Below are 17,456 nucleotides of genomic sequence, written 5' to 3' on the forward strand. Positions count from 1 at the left end.
TTAGTCATTGCTCACCAGGCCTTGTCAAGTGTCTGATTTGTCAAAACAACAATGTCATTTCAATAATTTGAACTGGATTAAAAAGTGTTTGGATAAATTGCTATAGCGGGGATAGAAGTCGTGGGGAAAAACCCGTTGCTGAAAATCATTTTCGTTATCAGAGTATTTATTATGGTTGGATACTTGACCAGAAAATTCAAAACAAATAGCCCCTTTTTGCTCTGCCAAACAGAGCAGAAACAGTAAGTCATTCAGTTTAAGACATTAAATTCACCCTTTTAAGGAGAACATTCATGATGTTGGTCATATGACCAGAGTTCAGAGAACAAGGGTCCATCTACGAGCACGGCGTCCTCAGTAAATGTTTGTGTCCCTGTGAAATAGACCCGTCCTATGACAAACTGAGCAAACCTCATGTGCTGGTGAAGACCTTGTGACGATACAGTCAAAAGCAATAGAACGTGAACGAGAGCCACTGGCTGCTACTGTAAACCCCACTGAGATATTAATGTGTGGTCCAAAAAAATGGCCAAACCAATTTTTTTGGGGTCATTTTGACCTTGTGGAGAGTCTGATCCTCAGGGCTTTAGGGTTGGGGTTGTGTAAGGGGCTAGATAATGCATTATATCAATGATGTGTCCTCACTAAGCTGTGAAAACAAGTGTTTGTGTTCTTGTATGGGTGTATTTGTGAGGACCAAAAATTTTAGTTGTTTAGTAGTTTGAGTGTCCTCACTACTAAATTATGAGTGTGTGTGCACGTGTATGGGGGACGAGACCTGACATATCAATAAATAAATACAGGAATAAATAAAGCATTTATTTATTTATTTATTTCTGTATTTATTTATCTATTGATATGTCAGGTCTCGTCCTCCATACGCGTGTGTGTGTATGGAGGATAAGACCTGACATATCAATAAATAAATGAATACATACATAAATTAATAAATAAATACAGAAACAAATACATGCATAAATTAATAAATAAATACAGAAATGTAAAGCATTTATTTATTTATGTATTTATTTATTGATATGTCAAGTCTCGTCCTCCATGCGCATGCGTGTGTATGGCGGACGAGACCTGACATATCAGTAAATAAATAAATACAGAAATAAGTAAATAAATAGAGGAATAAATAAATAAATGTAAAGCATTTATTTATTTATGTATTTATTTCTTTATTGATATGTCAGGTCTCGTCTTCCATATGAGACCTGACATATCAATAAATAAATAAATACAGAAATAAATAAATAAATACAGGAATAAATAAATAAATACAGGAATAAATAAATAAATGTATAGCATTTATTTATTTATATATATATATATATATATATAATTTTTTTTTTACAAATAAATGTTTTACATTTATTTATTCCTGTATTTATTTATTTAATTATGCATTTATTTATTTATGTATTGATATGTCAGGTCTCGTCCTCCATACACGTGCGTGTGTATGCGCATGCACGCGTGTGTTTTGCCTGCGTGTCTGCCTGCTGCCAGAGGGGGGAGTCGAGAGCTCTGCTGGTTAAACTACATGGTGCTCAATTTTTCAAGATGTCGCTGGAGCAGAGGCTGTCGCGAATCGAGGAGAAGCTAAAGCAGGAGAATGAAGAAGCTCGCCGCAGAATCGACCTCAACATCGACATGAGTCCACAGCGGTCACGTCCCAGGCCTAGTGAGTACACGCCGGGGAAGAACCGGGGGAGTCGGTAACGGCCAGAAATGCAGGGGGAAAGATCTCCGGAGCTGGAGGGAGGGAGGGAGGGAAGAAGAAGCGGAGGGTGGGTGTTAATGCTGCTCCTAGCTACTACCTGCTAACAGGCTAGCTACATAAACAAACACCGACTCGGCTTTAGCTGAAGGTTTTTGTGTCAAATCACGTACATGTCAAGCGGCACTGCGTCCACCGTGGGTCAGAGAGAATGTGACAAAAACACCGGGACGTTGTCACGACAAATGTCACTGGCGGTCGCCGTCAAGAAATCTGTTTTGATTCAGTGCTGTCAAACATGCTAGGCTAACGGGCTCGCACTGAGTGATAGTCGGTGGCAGGCCCAGCGTCAGTGAACATTTGATGTGGTTTTCACAACGTCTGTGTGACTGTTATACACGTTGCCATTTCCCGCAAGCGTTTGGACAAATTTGACACGAATAATGAACTGTGTGGCCGCATGAGTGTTGCGGCAGAGTCGCATTTTTTTTTACCTGCCACTTTTGACCCTTGTCGAAACAGACGCTAATTTGAGCTAGCTATCACATCTTGTTTTTATTTATAACAGTTATACAAAAACAGCTTTAGTAATGGTAGGACTAAGGGGATAAGGCAAATGAACTTCTTCCATTAAAAAAACAAGTATTTTATAATAGGAAAAAACATCATTAGGGATAAAATATAAAGGTAGATGAACATAAAAACAGAGATATTCTTTCATTCATTGGCTAACAAATTCAGTGATATTTTGTCTGTGTTTGCCTATGAATTAATTTAGCTAAAATAGCTAATCAGGTATTCAAACTAATATAAAGAAAATGTATATTATGTGTCTTTCCTACACTCAAATAAGGGTTCTTCTACAAGGGCTGAGGTTCTACCTGGAACCATTTGCTTCTGGGGTTTGCTTTAAGGGTTCTTGGTAACACTGATGGTTCCAGTAAGAACCATTTTGATCCAGAGAACCCTTTTAAAACCATTTCCTGAGTAAAGGGCTTTAAAAGGGTTCTTGGTGGAACCCTCCAAAAGGGTTCCAGGTGGAACATTATAAAAGGTCGTACCTGGAGCCAAAAAGGCTTCTCCTATGAGGACAAGCCGAATAACCTTTACATGGTTATTTGAGTGTACTGCCGTTCAGCAAATATTGGGGATTAGTTTATGTTTATGAACAATCGGTGCATTTATGGTCTGGGTCACTACGGCTGTAGGGTGATATAAATAAGGATTAAATAGTGAAGCATTTCTGCTGTTTTTCCATCTCTAATACCAGTTATAGTAGTTTGTATATTCCTCTTGAGGTCAAAAAATCTTGTGGTTTCCTTGTCAGTCCACTCATATGTCTCCTCTTGTCCGAAGACTTTCCAGTGCTGCGAAATGCTGGAGTGGCATTTCTGTCACATGGTTTCTGCACCTTTTAGCATTTGCCTGTTAGGGATGCACCAACTTTCCCGTCTACCCTGGGTGCAGTTTTCTTTATCTTTTGCAATGTTTGGTAAATATACTTATTATTCCATTTTTATTTTATCCCTTTGGTTAGTTCAGTCCATCAGTGAAGGTTGTGTTGTGTCTTACTCTGCAAAATTGAACTGGTTTCTTGCCAGTTGGATTCTGCTATCACAGTGTTGGTGATGTGTAACACTGCAACGGAGCTATAAACAACTTACTTTTATGACAAGCAAATGATATTGGACTTGAAACGCTACTGTATACTCACTGATGTTCTTTCCTGCAGATCGTCACTCACTCAAACCTCTGACACATGAGGTTTGAGAGACATTGATCTCAAATTTGCTTTGTTTTCACCATTTTCAAATGTTATTTTGCAGTTATATTAGCTGTGTGTATGATTGCAAGCGAAGGCTGGTGTTATTCTGTCTGTCTTGTACGTCCAACAAATCCCATAAAAAGACCAACACCAACGTCAAAGTAATTTTACGAAAGAATCATCCTTTTACTATTTCTTTATTAAAAAAACAAAGAAAGGCATTGATACGCAATGTCAGATCAGTATCCTCACTAATGCTGACCTTTATTAACTATACAACCATGTAATAACTCATCCATGGTAGATTTTTAATAGTTTTTGAAGAGATTTTCATCATTAGCTGCATTCATTCAGGCAAAGCAGACCACCGATTCTCAAAACGCAACAGCAACCCCTCCTCTCCTCGGCCCACTCTGCGGAAAGTGGCACCAGTGAGGTCCGTGCGGTCAGTAATCAAATTATAAATCTCGTTGACATTCACCACACTGCTGTCATGCTGCCACCAGAGCATCAAATGTGCAATAATCTGCTCTTGAAAACCGTTTCCAAGAAACGTTCACTTGTTATTAGCTAAAAAAAACCACAGTGCTCAGCAAGTGTATAGGACTTTACTGATTACTTTTAGAAAAATTAAGCTGTATATGACCTGTTTTTAGAAATATGCTTAAGATAACTAAAATAGGAATTAGCAAGCTTACGACTGAGTGCCACGGGCAGGGTGGGACAGTACCGAGAGATGCACTGTTTGTGATTTTGGTCTTTAAGAGGATTTGATGACCGTAAGGAAAAGAGTAACGGCAGCAGAATGTGTGTGTTTTCTTCTATAAGTGAATAAGTGAGTTATAGAAGAAATCTTTTTAATTTTTTATGGTATTATTTATATGATGGAGTGTGTGTGCACATGGGGTGTGATTGTCTCTGTAGTACAGTGCAGTAATGTGCGTGTGTGTGTGTGTGTGTGTGTGTGTGTGTATATTTTCTTTCCTCCGTCTAGTCATCGTGATCCAGCTCAGTCCTGCTCCAGCCCCTTCCCAGCGTGCAGGTATCACTCAATCCATCGCTCTCTCTGCCACTGCACCTCTCTTTCTCCCTCCCCTACCCCCCAATCTCACCTCTCATACACCCCCCACCCATCTTAATTTCTAAAATGTGTGTCACCACGTGCCTATTTAGTGAAAAGAACTCTACAAATGTTTACAGAATTTTACAAAACAAATTGACCCCATAGTCGTTCCATTAATGCACATTTTATTTAATATGACCCCACAGTGCAACGTAGTGTATTGTAGGTGATAACTTGAACACAAATCTTAAAAATCTGTTCCAAGTGTTTATTCAAAATATCCTGCCCAGGAGCACATCGGACAGTTTGAAGTAATAACCAAGTTGTCCAGCAGAGGGTGCTGTGAGCACAGCTTCTATCTATGCCCCTTTCTGCTCATCAGAAGAACAGTGATTGTTCATAGAAGTAAATGTATTTCTGGTTTCCTTTCTTTTTTTGAATTTAGGCACATTAAATAGGAGTGTGTGTTCATGCCAGTCGGTAAAGGTGATAAAGTTTTTCATTGTGGATTACAGCCACACTTTTTAAGCATGCTGACTTTGTCACTCACACATGTAATCCCGTACCCTCTAACTCGCACTTCAGATTTACAACTGAATGGGAATTTCTTCTGAAACCAGTCCCTGACCAGTACTGTATATTTTAGCTGACCCATTTATTTACACCTCCTCTCAAATCACATTCCCGCTCCATCTTTCCATCCCTTCTCCTCTCTGGCTGTGTGTGTGTGTGTCTGTGCCAGTGGCAGGGCAGTGTTGGTGTGTGTGTGTGTGTGTGTGTGTGTGTGTGTTGATGTTCACGGCGTATCCACGTTTGCGTTGACGTGCACCGCGTGATTAACCTTTGTTTTTTGCTGGAGGCAGAGGAATCACGGTGCATGTGGCTTTCCTGCACGGCACAATGGTTTGGGTTGTGTTTTTGACACAGTCTCTCATCCAGCATCCCCACTGACCGGTCTTGTCTGCAGGACAACACTCTGGCTTCTCTCTGTGTCTGTGTGTAACGACTGAAGAGCCTCCTTTCCTGTCCGAGTCTGACTGACCGGCTGAACTCCAGCTTACTCTGTAGATCTTCTCACCTCCTTTTTCCCTTCTCACAGAATGTTTGATGTTATTTGTCTGTTATGCATCTTCTGGCATCCCTTCCTCCTCCGCCTTCCGGTTGCAGCAGCACTCCGGAGGCAGTGCAACAGTGCCTGCGATGTCTATCCGTCTCCCTCCCTCTACTCGCCTTGTCTGCCCGTCTTATCGTCCCATGCCTCCATTTTGAACCAGCAGAACTGTGGAGATGTGATCTGTGCCAAAGACTGCCTGTGTCTTCCTTCCTTCCTTATTCTCCATCACTAACTCCTCCTCCTCTTCCCCGTTCACTAACTGATTCTCCGTTTACAGGCCGATCCATTCACAGGTGACTCATGGATCCAAACGCCCGCTGGCAGCCCCAGAGGAGTTGCCAGCCTGCTACTACAAAAACAATCACAATTATGCAGCTGCATGAACCTTGAGATGTTTTTCAGGCAGTTGCTCAGCAATTTTTTCCTTTTACGATACTGATGGGAAAGACAAAAAGTACGACGTTAAGCACTAAATAATCACAGGTCTGAAAAGCCTTGTATACATAGTGCGTACATAGTACAAGGCCATCAGAGTTCAAACGTGTTTGTTCATGCATGATTTACTCCCTATAGTTAACAGGGATATGTTAGTTGTGAACTATCGATTTGGTCTATTGTTATTGATGTGTATTGGTAGACTGTGTGGCTTTGTGTTGATAACATTGGCTTTTACAACAAGCTACAGTTTATTATGAGTTAGGTTTTATTTCTTCCAATCAGACATCTCCTTTATCGGTTATAACTGCATTAAAAAGATGTCCTATTGCGTAGCAAAGGTGAACGGTGAAAAGGTGGAAACTAAGGTGAAATCACAAGCTTTTCATACTCGTTAGCTTATTGGTACCGAAACTCACACATTACAACAGTAAGGGAGCTAAAATGTGTTTTTGCTTACTATATAAACTCCTAATTTTTACCCTGTTGATCATATTTTTAGTAATTTAATACGTTTTAAGAAGCTAAACTTTTAATAAACTGTAGTTTTCTTTCAAAACTAGCCACCTCCCGAGCTGTGGGCTAACACTGTGCCGTCTCTCTGCTCCGAGATAAACTGCCCTGTTTGTTTTGACATTGGTTTCAGCAGAGAGAAAAACAAAGCTATTACTACACACGTTCACATGTTGTTTAAATGATACGCAGGGCCTAGATAAGGATCCTTTGACCTCGCAGAGGTCAGTTTCCTTTCTACTCTTGAACTACTTTCACGAAGGATAAACGAAACACAAAGTTACTAAGCAAAGCAGAGAATTCACTCATCATAATGCATTATCGCCACTTCTACGTGTGCGCATCAGCATGAATGATTAACATAGCCGTGGTCTTACACACTTTGGCCTCTGGTGTAAAACACACACTTCTTCTTCTTGAGTCTCTGTCTAATGCGTCTTGTCCCTAACCAGCACTCCAGCTGCCACTGGCCAACGACGGAGGCAGCCGTTCGTCGTCTTCAGAGAGTTCTCCGCAGCACCACCCCTACCCCAGCCGCCCGCGACACATGCTCACCCTGCCCACGCCTCCATACGGCCTACAGAAGAGTCTAGAGAAGTAGGTTAAAGTGTTGTTTTTTTGTCCTGTAATGTAGGAACTTTCAATCATCAGAAATGTATTGTCTGATTGACCGTGTGCATTCTTCTTACTCCCCACAGTGCAGAGATTGACCAAAAACTTCAGGAGATCATGAAACAGACAGGATACCTGAAGATTGACGGTCAGGTGAGCTTTCCACACGTGTTAATTCATGCCCGCAGGACGTGAGGTCATTATGTACAGTATGTACAGTAGTATCCTTATTGTCAACAAATCCCACGAGAAGACATAAACCAGCGATAAGCTGAACTTCTCTCTTCAGTGTTTTGAGCAGCAATCGATAAAACTACAGCTCATATTCTGCCGTGTTTGACGAAGATAAAAATCAATTGGGCTTTGAAGAAGCTTGATATGACTCGTCTCTGCACTCCAGATTGTTTTTAACCTCCCCTCATTAGCCCCGAGGGGCTGCTGCATCATGCACTCGCTCAGCTTTTCCTCACAGTATTTGAATCGACGATGATTTAGCTTCTATTCAGCGTGGAAATTTTGTTTCTTCTGACGTGTGCACTGGCATATGATACAGGACAAATAATCTTCAGTTAACGGTTTATAAGCTGTCAAAATAAGTCGTGCAGGACCAGGCCGATCTTTTCAGTTTGACGTGTTTGTGCACCCACAGCGGTATCCAGCAGAGGTGACGGACCTGATCAGTGAGGGCGAGATCGGCAGTGGCACATGTGGACAGGTCTTCAAAGTACGATTCAAGAAGACGGGCCATGTCATCGCCGTAAAAGTAAGACCCCCACTGCTCTTACTTGTATCTGCAAATATATCTATTTGTGCTTCTATGATACTAAGATGTAATTGATTTGGCTGAAGAACATCTCCAGGCTCACTGATTTAAAAACACATTAAGATATTACTCATCTGATTTAGCCTATTTTCTGTGAAATTAAATCTCCATTATCATTTCCTTTTGTTTGTTCCTTAAGTTTATTGAGCTTAAGGCAGTTGCCTTAGGGAGAAATGTAGACATCGAATGTAATATGTGCTGAATTTAGTCATTAAAATCACTTTTATTAGTATTTGGAAGCTCATTCTAATAAAAATATGTGGTATGTTTGTTACATTTTCTCACACGACTCTCCCGCTACGATCTCATAACGCGATCAAACACAGGAGCGGCGTGATTTCCACCTCGGTCGTGCTTTAATTGTGGCGAGTTTACCGACACGGTGGCAGTAATAGCAACCCTCCTGTTTATGAGCTGACTTAATTGCAGCTGTGTAATAATTAGGCAGTCGGTCAGGATAGCGGAAGAGTCTTTTGTCTTGTGATTGTGTGATTTCCTAATGGCATATTTCTTTATACATGGAGATGCTAGCATGAATCTGTGTGTGTGTGTGTGTCATCAGCAAATGCGTCGCACGGGAAACAAGGACGAGAACAAGAGGATTCTGATGGACCTGGATGTGGTGCTGAAAAGCCACGACTGTCCTTACATCATCCAGTGCTACGGTGCCATAGTTACCAACGTGCGTCTCTATAATCCGTCACATTTAAATGTCACTTTACTCACTTTCTGAACTGGTAAAAGCTGGACATGTGTCTGTGTTTGTGTGTGTACAGACGGATGTATTCATTGCCATGGAGCTGATGGGAACATGTGCAGAGAAGCTGAAGAAGAGAATCCAGGGCCCCATCCCAGAGCGTATCTTAGGAAAGATGACCGTCGCTGTAAGTGGAAGAAACGCACACACACACGTATAAAGTGCTATTTTTATTGTTTTCGTTCTCACCGTTTGGTCTTTTTGCTGCAGATTGTGAAAGCGTTGCAGTACCTTAAAGAGAAGCACGGCGTCATCCACCGGGACGTCAAACCCTCAAACATCCTGCTGGACGCTAAAGGTCAGATCAAACTTTGCGATTTCGGCATCAGCGGACGCCTCGTTGACTCCAAGGCCAAGACCCGCAGTGCTGGCTGCGCCGCGTACATGGCAGTGAGTGAAAACACAAACATTTACACTCAAAACTAAGTATACTGTACATTTGCAAAGGTATAGTTTGAGCACCGATTTCACTGTTGTCTTTTCTTCTGCAGCCTGAGAGAATAGACCCACCTGATCCCACCAAACCGGACTACGACATCCGAGCAGATGTGTGGAGCCTTGGAATCTCTCTGGTAATTTTCTCATCATTTGTGATGTGTTTAAGTGTTGTTTTTTCTTTTTTTGTGTGTGGTAACTCTACTAAAAATACCTTAATAAATATTTAAAGTGACACAATATAGGATTTCAACATTCATATAATGTCTCCAAGATTATTTTATTATTTATAGTTCATCAACTCATAACAGGGTGAGTATCTCTAGTAGCATGTTATAGTGAGATTGCAGATTGTAAAATAAGGAGAATCGTTCCCTTTCCCAAACACATCAGGGAATTGTGGTGGCCTTCGTATGCGAGATAGGATATTATTTCACATTTGCATGTGGAATATTCACATTTGCAAATGTCCCTATTATGGAATTAATGAAATATAATCTTATCTTAAAGGGTGAAATACATATACGTACGTGAACAAAGTACTTGTTGTCACTAGTGCTGCTGGACGCGTTAACGGCGGTTAACGCATGGCGCGTGACGTCATGTTTACCTGACACTAACGTAACGCTAAGTGTTTTTAAAAGTAATGCTAACCTTTAAAAAGAGAGGCACACATACGCAGTACACAGGTACGCTGGTTATTTGTAGCGCTGCTCTTTTCGTTTATTAAACAGACCGCTCCAGTTGGACTGTATGTGTGCTAACGGCACTAAACGAGCTAATGCAGCTAATGGAGCTAACTGGTAAACGGTGCCTGGACTCCAAATCAGTCTCCAAATGTGGGCCTATGAAGTGACTTCTCACGTTTCTTCTTAAATATATTTCCTATATTATTTAAACATGAGCATGACTAATAGTAAAATAGTAAAATCTAAAATTAGGTCAACAATTAAAGGCGACTCGTGTCTCTGTAGGTGGAGCTGGCTACGGGACAGTTTCCGTACAAGAACTGCAAGACGGACTTTGAGGTTTTGACCAAAGTGCTGCAGGAAGATCCTCCTCTGCTGCCTCTGGGTATGGGCTTCTCCCTAGACTTCCAGTCCTTCGTCAAAGACTGGTGAGTTCAAAGCACTCTTTGCAGTTTGATTATATTCAAATTCATATATATACATATATTGCAGTTTGGTGTTTTCATGTGCGTATCTCTTCTCAGCCTCACAAAGGATCACAGAAAAAGGCCAAAATATCACCGGCTGCTGGTAAGTCACAAAGCATGAATGAGAATAATGTCAGTATAATGACAATTACCTCAATTATAACTAAACCTTCTGCCTGTGTCTTGTGTGTTCCGTCATCCAGGAGCATAATTTCATCCGGCGTTACGAGGTGCTGGACGTGGACGTCGCCGGATGGTTTCAGACGGTGATGGAGCGCACCGAGTCGCCTCGCAGCAGCCAGTGTTACAGCCATCAGCACCAGCTCCACTCGCTCTTCAGCAGGTAGCCTAGCCCCTGCCGGGGCGTCAGCTTAGCCGTACGCTAGTCTAGCCTAGCCTTAGCGTTAGCTTTGCCAAGCCCAGACTTCGGTTCCGTTCTAGTCTAGCCCCAGCGTCATCAGCTAAGACTAGCGTTAGACCTCGGCCCACCTGTCCATCTGTCCACCGGAGAACCTGAAAAGTAGGAGGAAGCTACGGGGAAACTGGATGGAGGACTCTGGATGGACAGATGGAATGATGGATGAAGAGATGGACTCATGGATGGATAGATGACATGGGTTTGCTTGTGTTTTTTTTCTTCTTACATTGAATCTGGACAGGCAGACGGATGAGTAGGGAGCAGAAAAGAAGCCGACACTGTAGTCGTCTTCTTTCGTTACCCACTGTTACACTATCACACCACAGTCACATCACTTTAACACACACACACACTGACTTTAATACACACGTGTGTCTGTCCTCTGTGTGTGTTGATACATTTCCTCCACTGTTCGTTAGTTTCATTAGACATGCACCGGTCCAGGCCTTTGGACTGGTCGACAGAGTAGTCACTACACACTGGAACAACGCATCTGCTACATTAGCAAACATGAATCACTCTTGTACATACATTTTATAGAGGACACGGCAAAGTCCAGTGCAATTATTGTTCTTCAGGTGTTTCTATTATCCGTGTGCGTGCGTGCGATCACTAGTCGTTTGTGTACGCGAGAGATTTCTCGCTCGTCATTTCAATCGTCTTCACACTACAGCTCTAACACAACTGAGAACAAACTCATCCGTTAGTTCGTTTTTATTTTTTCTAACAGAAATATTAGCCTCATTTACATTTGATATTAACTAATCGTCGTCGTTGTATTCAACTGCATAATTGGGGAAAAAAACTTAATGAAAAAGAATCACAAAAAAATTAGCGTTCTAGTATGACATCGAGTATGAGCCGCATATATATTTGTGTGTATTCAGATCGAGTTAGAAGAGCACTACATGATTATGGAGGGATAGTGAATGGACAGCCGAGGGTGTGAGATGTATTTACTGTTACTGGTGTGAGGAGGAAGAGAGGTTTGGAGGTTAAAAATAAAGTGGGAGCAGAGTGCTTTTACGTGGAGAAGACTAACGAACAAGAGCTTATCTTGTATAAAGTAAACAAACGAAGTAGATCCTCTTACCCGCGGAGTATTTCTTTACTCCGCTCTCTCCGTTTGTCTACCTCCTTTGTCGTCGTCCACCTCTCTGTGTCCACCTCTGCTGTTCAGCGTGACGTAAGACGCCACAGTTTCCAGACCAAAGGGTGTGTGTGTGAGTGAGTGTGTGTAGGTTATTGTTGCTGGTGGAGTCGGAAAGAAGAGTCTTAGAGTGGCATGTGATTTTAGAGCAGTTTTTAGAGCAACACACCTACGCTAATAATTGTTAAATGACACCAGCACATCTGTGTTTCGTTCTTTTTATTAATCAGTGTCAGACTTTTGTCCTTTTTGATCGTTTTAGAAGATTTTGCAGATTCTCAGGGTCATAATTTTACATGTGTGGTTATTTTTTTTTTACCCCAGGCCAAACTATTGAAAGCCTAACAAGTGATTAAGCAAAGGCAGATTAAGATTGAGATTGAGACCCAGGAACTAGAGGATTGTTAAGTGAATGCGATCCGTTTAAAGCTGTAATGTAAATATGTAGTTTATGAGTCCCACTGCCTCCCACTGGTTAAACGGACACTGCCAAAGCCTGCCAGTTTGTGCAGACTCAAAACTCCCACACCGCGTCGCGCACTGAACCAAATCACTGCTAGACACCGGGACCTGAGGAGTGGCATTTGTGGAGCAAAGGAAAACCGTGAAGTGTCGATAGAAAAGAGTGAGAAATCGAGGAATGTTGTTCAGGGTGGAAATTAAATGTTGAGTTGAGAGAGGAGAGTGTGAGGTGAGAAGGAAAGCAGAGTGTTAAGAAAGTTGGAGTGGAAGTTAAAGGAAAGTCAGTTGGAACGACAGGAAGTAAGATTTTAAACGAGCGGTGTAAGGAAAACATCACAGGACTGCCGCGCTCAGGCCAAAAAAAAGCTTTCATGGTGTTACACCAACCTACCAATTTTGATTTTAGTGAGTAAGTTACTACGTTGTGTTTGTGATGTTCTGTTTTTAAACTATTTTATTTATTAAATTGCTACTGCTGCTACTTTTTATTGCTTAAAAAAGAAAGAAAAGAAAACGCTGCTGTCACTTCTTCTTCTCCCCAAAGGATAAACAACACTTTATTCATCTTTTTTTTTTTTTTTTTTTTTACTTTTAAGCCAAATATAAGTGAAATAATGCAAAGTCTACACGTGTTACCAAATACTGGAGAGCAAGTGTGAAGAGAGGGCAAAAGCAAGTGAGAGGGATGAGGAGAGGGGAAGTTCAGGGAGCACTAACTCACACACGGTTCAAACACACACCTCAAGTGTAGCTCGGTTTGTATCCCACCGTCGTCACACTACAACTCCTGCACAGTGAGAATAGACGAGACGTCTGTCTGTCCAGATGCTTTCTGTCACGTCCATCCTTTACTCTGTCCGTCCATCCCTCCGTCTGTCCACAGGTCGCCGCCGCCGCCGCCTGCAACCTTGACAACCAAAGGTGTCCACAACTCAAGAGAAAAATTACTAGAGCGTTGTCGTCGTCGTTGTTCTTGTTGTTGTTCTTGTTCTGACTATTGTTATTGACATTATATTGATTACTCTCAGCTATAATATATATGAAATCTCTCTTATAGCTAGTGGCAGAGAGGGTGTGTGTGTGTGTGTGTGAGGTGGTGCTGCTGTCGTAAAAGCAGCGCCCGTCCATTATGTGTCATCATGCACTGTACACGGGGAGACCGGCGCGCCGACACGCGACAAGGGCCACGCGATTAAAAGACTCGTCGTCTTTCTGCTCAGTGAGTTGATCTGGCCTGTGTCAGGAAGTAAATCCAACGTAAATGTACAATATTATAGAAGCAGCTAAAATGACTGTTGGACTGTTGTACTCGTACGTGTAGGTGTTTTTAAGAGGGTAGCTCTAGTAGCTAGTAGCTAGCTCTAGTAGAAGCCGATTTCTTATGACTTAAAAGTATAATATGAAATGCCTAAATGCATCAAGATATGGACTGGAAAAACACCCCACACCATTGTCTTTTTGCAGGCACTAAGATTGGTAATCATCATCTCCACGTAATAACTAGAAAAGCACTCGGAGAGCGCAGACCTCCGCCAAGTGCCTACAAAATCAGCATGTACAGATCACGCCCAAAATGTAATCACTTGTTCCTGGTCCCATTGCGGACATTTCCTGAAAATTTAATTTCACGATACAGGCCCCCTGAGCAGATGAGACCGAGCGTTAGCGCGCGACTCCGTTAGCTCAGCCCTTGTCGGGTTTTTCATTCGCGATGGCCGCGATTTATTTACCTTCTCGTAAATACATAAGAGGATTCGAGGTCAGCCGTGGCCTCGCTGCTCAAAACTGTTGTACATAAACCCCAATCTGGTGCTTGGCGCCCGTCGGCTGTGCTGTCCTGCCACAGCCACAGCCTGAGGCGCGTCGTCGGTGCGGTTTTCAAACGCAATCGTTCATGAGCGACTCTCGCGTTCAGCGATCACGCCGTTCAGACCCTCGTTTCTGTGTCTCGGCACAAAACTGGAGTCCGTCTCCCCCCCGTTGAGGTTCTTTTGTTATTAAGCCGATGTTGTGTTTTGCTAAAACACGCACGCGCGCGCCCACACACACACACACACTTGCTCGACTGTTCTATTGGCCTGTTTAAACATCCAGACACCTGACTGAGTGACGGTGTCATGCTGCACCTTTGTGAAACCTGTCAGGCCAGACATTGTGGTTACATCCTCATTATTAGTAATAGTATTATTGTTTTGGTTTTTAAAAAATAGAGCCGTTTGAAAACACTACTGACTGTTTTCATTTTAATCATGGACAGGAAACCGTCACACTGATTGATTGTTTACGCAATTAATTCTATTCAATTCAATTTTATTTGTATAGCACCAAATCATAGCATACATTATCTCAAGGTACTGTACATAGACAACATTATGGAGAGCAGAGAAACCCAACAATTTACACTATAGGCATCAGTGGAGAGAAAAAAAACTCCCTGTGCAGCCATCTGCCTAGACCGGTTGTGGTGAAAGGACAAATGGTTTATAGAACTACAATGTAATTTTTTAAAGAAGAAATTGTCGATACAAAATTATACTGATATCGACTTTTAATTATAGCATAATAATAATGAAGATGATATGTATGATGATAAGAATAATAATAGCCTCGAATCTGGATCCTGCAGAGAGGAAAGGAAGGAAATGCATATGTATGTATACACACATGTATACGTATGTATATATACATATGTGTATATTGTTGTAATATCGAGCAAAAAGTGTGTGTGCGCGTGCATGCGTGTGGTCGCCGCCCCATCTGTAAGTAAACCAAATATCATTTTCACTATGCAGTCACTCAAAACACGTCGGCTTGCTTGGATAGAGAGAGTAAACAAAAGCAAAAAAGAAAGAATCCTCCTGTACATACACGGATAAAAAGTCGGCGTTAGCGACAGTTTTGTTCTCGTTTGTCGCTCTCTCCGCTTCCGCTCCGCCCGCCTCTCGAGTTCACAGAGAGTAAGAGATGATGTTGTTGAATGAGCTGACAAATATTTAAGGATTGTACTGGGGTCAGAGGTCGAGGGGGGGGAGGGGGGGGGGGCTGGGTGATGTGGCTCACACTGGGGGTTTGTAGAGTCAGGGGGAGGGGGGTAAAAACAGATCAATGCTGTAAAGTATATATCATCAATTGCATGTTATTGTCACCGCTGTAACTGCTCTTTTTTTTTCTTTTTTTTTTTTTTGTCTTTTTGAGACGACGGTGGATTTGGGGGTGGGGATGCACAAAACTTTATCCTTTATTTATGATTTTTACACATATTGTTATAATAGACTGTATTTTTGTTTCGTTTTTTTTGTGAAACAAATATGAATTTATTGACTTTTTTTTGGTGTGTTTTTTTCTTTTTGGAAAACTTTGCAATACACTTTCTTACTTTGGACCCCGTAACTATAGATGATGATGAGGAGGAGGAGGAGGAGGCGGAGCTTAATTAAGCTGTATCTTTAGGAGCAGACAGTGTTTCCTGTTTCCTCTCAGTCATGTGAGCGAGCAAAGTGTGATGTTTATTTGTCTACCAAAAGTCTTTTATTGATCATTATGATTATTATTATTAGCTTTTTTTTATTTTTTTTTTATTATGATTACTATTATTACTGTTAATGTTATTTTTATTATTATTATTATTCAGGGCAAAGATGACACCAAATTGAACAAAAATAAGTGGTTGGCTGTAGATGGACAGTGCTGAAAGTTATCGAGGTTTTTCTTCAAAAACAACCTCTCAACTGAAAGTCTAATAGTATTTTTCTTTTTCATTTGTTTTTATGCCACTTAGGGTCATAAAGCGTGTGCTGTTTTCTTCCTTTCTTCATCCCTGCCCGCTCCTTTTTTGGATTTTATTTGATTTGATTTCATGGGTATCATCGTTGTATCTTCCTGGTTTGTCTGATGCTGTAGTATTGAGCTGGTTGCTCTAATACCAGAGCTTCTTTTTCTCCCCCCCCCCCCCCTCTCTAATGCTGAGACTGTCGTGACTGATGTTGCACTTGATGTGATGGGTTTTTATTATTATTATTATTATTATTTTTGTTAATTTTGTTGTGTGTGTTGCAGATTTTGGGGATTGTTGTGCGTCAGAGCAGAATATCGTCCTTATTTTTCTGAGTCACAGCGGTTGTTTTTATCAATCACACAGAACAAGAAAATGATTCAAACAGTGTATTTTTTTCACTGATATTTATTTATTGGTCATTTGTATGTTTGTGTCTTTTTTTAAATGGTTATTGCTTTTATTTCCGTGTGGAGGGCAAACAGGAGTTTTTATTATTATTATTATTATTATTATTATTGGCACAGATCAGTCCTCACACTAACGTAAATGAACAGGTTCCAAAAACAAAAAGCAAACTTTGGATGGTTTAAAGCCACAGCATGGTGTATTTGAACGTGTGCTTTTGCTAATGAGCTTGTGTTGTTTGAAACCTGGATGTTTTTAATTGGTAAATACTGAATCCTCCTTCTGTTTTGATGCATTTGAGCTGATGATAACTACTATGATAGTGGACTGATTGGCTTTTTTTAAATAACGTGCACTCCCTCTACGCAGATTGGGACGCCCCCTGCTTTGAAGTGTCATTGAGGTATTTTTGTTTTAAATCCAGTTCTTGGTCTAGATTGCATGAGTTTGCAGGTCGTCGGGGGAGGAGGAGAATTGACTTAATTCACCGCTGTTGCAGTTCAAAAAAAGGCTTCCTGTATGTATGTATGTATGTATGTATGTATGTATGTATGTATGTATGTATGTATGTATGTATGTATGTATGTATGTATGTATGTATGTATGTATGTATGTATGTATGTATGTATGTATGTATGTATGTATGTATGTACGACACCACAGATATATTATTGTCTCCACAGCTTTACTGCCCCGTTTGTTTTTGTTTTATTTTTGGCTGTATTTTATCTCCCTCCTCCCTTCCCCTCCCAGTGTCATTTCAAACAGAATAAATGCCATTATATTGTGAATACCTCAGGACTTTTTGGAGAAAAAAAACAAAATAAAACACTTAAAAATCAAATAA

At 41.2% G+C, this 17,456-nt stretch overlaps 1 protein-coding gene across 1 annotated transcript; it reads left to right on the top strand.

Annotated features, from left to right (window-relative positions):
* Positions 1–1,549: 1,549 nt before the first annotated feature.
* Positions 1,550–11,290, top strand: map2k7 (mitogen-activated protein kinase kinase 7; the record flags this gene model as incomplete). Its single annotated transcript, XM_083909188.1, is given in 13 exon segments — positions 1,550–1,562; positions 1,565–1,690; positions 4,486–4,533; positions 7,069–7,213; positions 7,315–7,381; positions 7,878–7,991; positions 8,614–8,733; positions 8,828–8,935; positions 9,019–9,198; positions 9,300–9,380; positions 10,218–10,360; positions 10,457–10,502; positions 10,603–11,290. Coding segments are annotated over 13 exon segments (1,335 nt in total). The 3' UTR covers positions 10,747–11,290.
* Positions 11,291–17,456: the final 6,166 nt, after the last annotated feature.

Source organism: Microchirus variegatus (assembly GCF_963457635.1).
Source record: "Microchirus variegatus genome assembly, chromosome: 23".
In the NCBI taxonomy this organism is placed as follows: domain Eukaryota; kingdom Metazoa; phylum Chordata; class Actinopteri; order Pleuronectiformes; family Soleidae; genus Microchirus; species Microchirus variegatus.